We start from the raw sequence: 3,188 nt of genomic DNA, 5'->3' as shown, positions 1-3,188 counted from the left end.
CCCTCCGGCCACCTCACCTTCTTCAGCAGGCTCGCCATGACAGCGCCGACGGCCGAGCGCGCGCAGCCCTCTGGGAAGCTCGTCCAGACCCGCTCAATCCACCGCCGAGGCCGCCACTCCGTCACCTAGGAAACAGCCTGGCTCCTCCCCCTCAGGACCGCCAAGAACGCATGCGCAGTGAGCATAGCGGCGTCTAATCCCGGCGGGTCGGGGCCGGTGTCTGTGTTCGGTGCCTCACCTTCGGTTCCTGGTCCTTCCACAGCGGACCATTGCCCAAAGGTGGAGGGAAATACTCCAAGCAACTAAAATATTGAGAGTAGCCATTCTAGGAACCGGCACTCTGCTTCCCCTTTGGCGAATTCCTGCACGTCCCTCCACAGTGGGGTCAGTAAAATGACGGTGGTCGTGGAGCTCTCCCGGTGATCGCTGAACTGCAAAGGTTAATTCGTGCAAACACACCAGTGTTCTCAGGATGTTGAGCCGCGGCACTATGCAGCATGCAGTTCCGTTTCCCATCGCAACCCCTTTCTCCTAGGCCTCCTGGCACTGGGATCAGTGTGAGAGAAAACAGGCGGCTAGTAGCATTTTTTCCTTTCAATTCCAAATCTCCCCACCGACCTCTACAAACATTTATTGAGCACATGCTAGTTCCTGGACATAATTTATAAGACAGGATCCCACAGCCTGGAACTCACAGAACAATGATGAAGACACGCAAGGCTAGGTAACGCTAGTGTTCCAAGAGAGGTTTGTACCAAGTGTCATGGTAGCAGGTAGAAGAGGAAATAACTAGCCAAAAGTTGTGGGTGACTTGAGTTAAAGAAGGCATTTACTAAAAAGTTAATGAGAGAAAAGCCCAAGAGAGAAATATATATATTCTGAAAGCAAAAGTCATAATTTAAATAGTAAAAAAGACCCCACAAAAGGGGAGAAGATATTTGCAACCACATACAATCACCGAAAGACAAGCAGTACCTAGAACACATAAGGAACATCCATAAATCAGGGAGAAAGAACTAATAACCGGAGCAGGTCTCCCCACCTGTCTGGAATGAGTTAATATATGTAAAGTTCCTGGCTCAGTGCATGGAACAAAGCACCGCACACAGGATTGCTGTTAATTTTTAATTTTGGTATTATTGTACTCAACCTAGTTCCTAGAAGAATGCTTTTAGAAAGCACTTTGCTCAAAATCCCCCCATGATTTTTCACTGAAGTGTGAAAGCTAAAGTCCTAACACCCACCTATGAGGTTCTGCACGAGATTGCCCCTTCTGCCCCTCACCTCTCAGACCTGACCTCCCATTTCCCTTCCCTACTCAGGTAGCTGCCCTTCCAACCTTTTCTTGAAAAATCCTTTCACCAGTTGGGCACATGGCTGGCTCTCTCACTTCTTTTAAGTATTTCTGCAAAATATTACCTTCTCCATATGGCTTGACCTGGCCCTGAGATTTTAAATTGCAAGTCACCACAAGGCACACCTTACCTTCTTCTCCACTTCACTTTTCTTTAATATGTATATTTTTATTGCTTTTTAGAGAGGAAGTGAGAGGAAGAAAGAGAAACACTGATGCGAGAGTGGAATATTGATTGGCTGCCTCCTGCATAGCCCCTCACCAGGGATTAAGTCACAACCCAAGCATGTGTCCTGACCAGGAATCGAACCAGCAATCTTCTGGTGTACAGGATGACACCCAACCAACTGAGCCACACCAGCCAGGGTTCTGCTTTAGTTTTCTTCAGCCCTTATCACCTAATATGCTATCTAATTACCTTATGTTGGATTTTTATATCGTTCTTTCTAGAATATAAACCATATGTGAATGGAAATTATGTCCTACCATATCTCAGGTGCCTAAAATAATATCTGGTACATAATAGGCATTCAATACATATGTTTTTAGTAAGTATGATAGAAAAAAAAGGCAATAGAAATTAAAAAGCAATTGACAAAAATGAAAACAGGAACACTCGATAAACATGAAAAGGGCTCAAGCTCTCTAATAATTAAGTAAATGGAATATAATTTTATTGCCATTTTATGGACAAAAATGAAAGACTGACAATACCAAGAGTTGGCAAGGATGTGGAGCAACAGGAACACTCATACACTGCTTGTGGGGGTGAATTGGTATAATCACTTTGGGGAATAATTTTTCAAATACTAGTTGAAGATATGTTAAAACCTATAACTGAGTGTTATGGGTTGAATTATGTCCACACTCAACTTTATATGTTGAAGCCCTCAATCCCACTACCTCAGAATGTGAGCTCATTTGGAAATATGGTGATTGCAGATGTGATTTATTGAGGCGAGATCATTAGAGTGGGCCCTGTCCAGTATGACTGATATTCTTATAAATGGGAAAATTTGGACAGGGAGACATGCATACAGGGAGAATGCCATGAAAAGATGAAGGCAGAGATCAGGATGATATTTCTACAAGCCAAGGGACACCAAAGATTGCAAAAACAAACAAACAAACAAACAAAACAAAACCCACTAGAAATTAGAAGAGAAGCATGGAACAGATTCTCTCAGCCCTTAGAAGAAACCAACCCTGCTGACAACTTAATCTCAAACTTCTATCCTTCGGTGGATGAGCTAACACTTTTATGCTATATAAGCCACTGTATAGTATGTTTGTTACTATAAACTAACACTGGGTAATAGATTAGTTTGATCATATGCTCCTCTCTTCCATTTAGGATAGCTGTCCCTAGAAACATGAGCCATGGGATATAACCTTTCCAGTTAATATTGCCCAAGAATTAGACTTTACCATAACTTTCATCATAATTTCCAACTTCTAGTATTTAAATTATCCACAATGACAATTCATATTCTTCACAACGACAATTCAATATATATTAACAAATGTGCATGATGTATTGATGGCATTTTAAAGATACGCATGTTCCTGGATGTATATATAACACCCCACAAAATATATAACATACAAAATGTAAAGAAACTATGCAACTAAAACAAACCACCTGATATATCATTTGCTCCTACAAAGGTGACATACTTATTTGGACACACTAGATTAGATACAGGACACCCCATTAGGATTGGGAGGAAATACCCTATTTTTCAAACCAGATAATGCTGAAATCATCACTGATGAGAAGGAAAGTGGTTTATTCAAATGCAAGAAACTCAAGAAAATGGGAGACTCCTATCCT

At 42.0% G+C, this 3,188-nt stretch overlaps 1 protein-coding gene across 1 annotated transcript in view; it reads right to left on the bottom strand.

The window, feature by feature from the left end:
* The window catches only part of NDUFA5 (NADH:ubiquinone oxidoreductase subunit A5), a 10,425-nt gene extending 10,387 nt beyond the window's left edge, over window positions 1-38 (bottom strand). Inside the window, exon 1 of the mRNA XM_015561761.1 lies at window positions 18-38. Coding sequence (XP_015417247.1) covers window positions 18-38 — 21 coding nt within the window. The remainder of the gene's footprint in view (window positions 1-17) is intronic.
* Window positions 39-3,188: the final 3,150 nt, after the last annotated feature.

The sequence above is a fragment of the Myotis davidii genome, unplaced genomic scaffold, assembly GCF_000327345.1.
Source record: "Myotis davidii unplaced genomic scaffold, ASM32734v1 scaffold997, whole genome shotgun sequence".
NCBI classification, from domain to species: domain Eukaryota; kingdom Metazoa; phylum Chordata; class Mammalia; order Chiroptera; family Vespertilionidae; genus Myotis; species Myotis davidii.
This window is presented reverse-complemented; position numbering and strand designations above follow the sequence as displayed.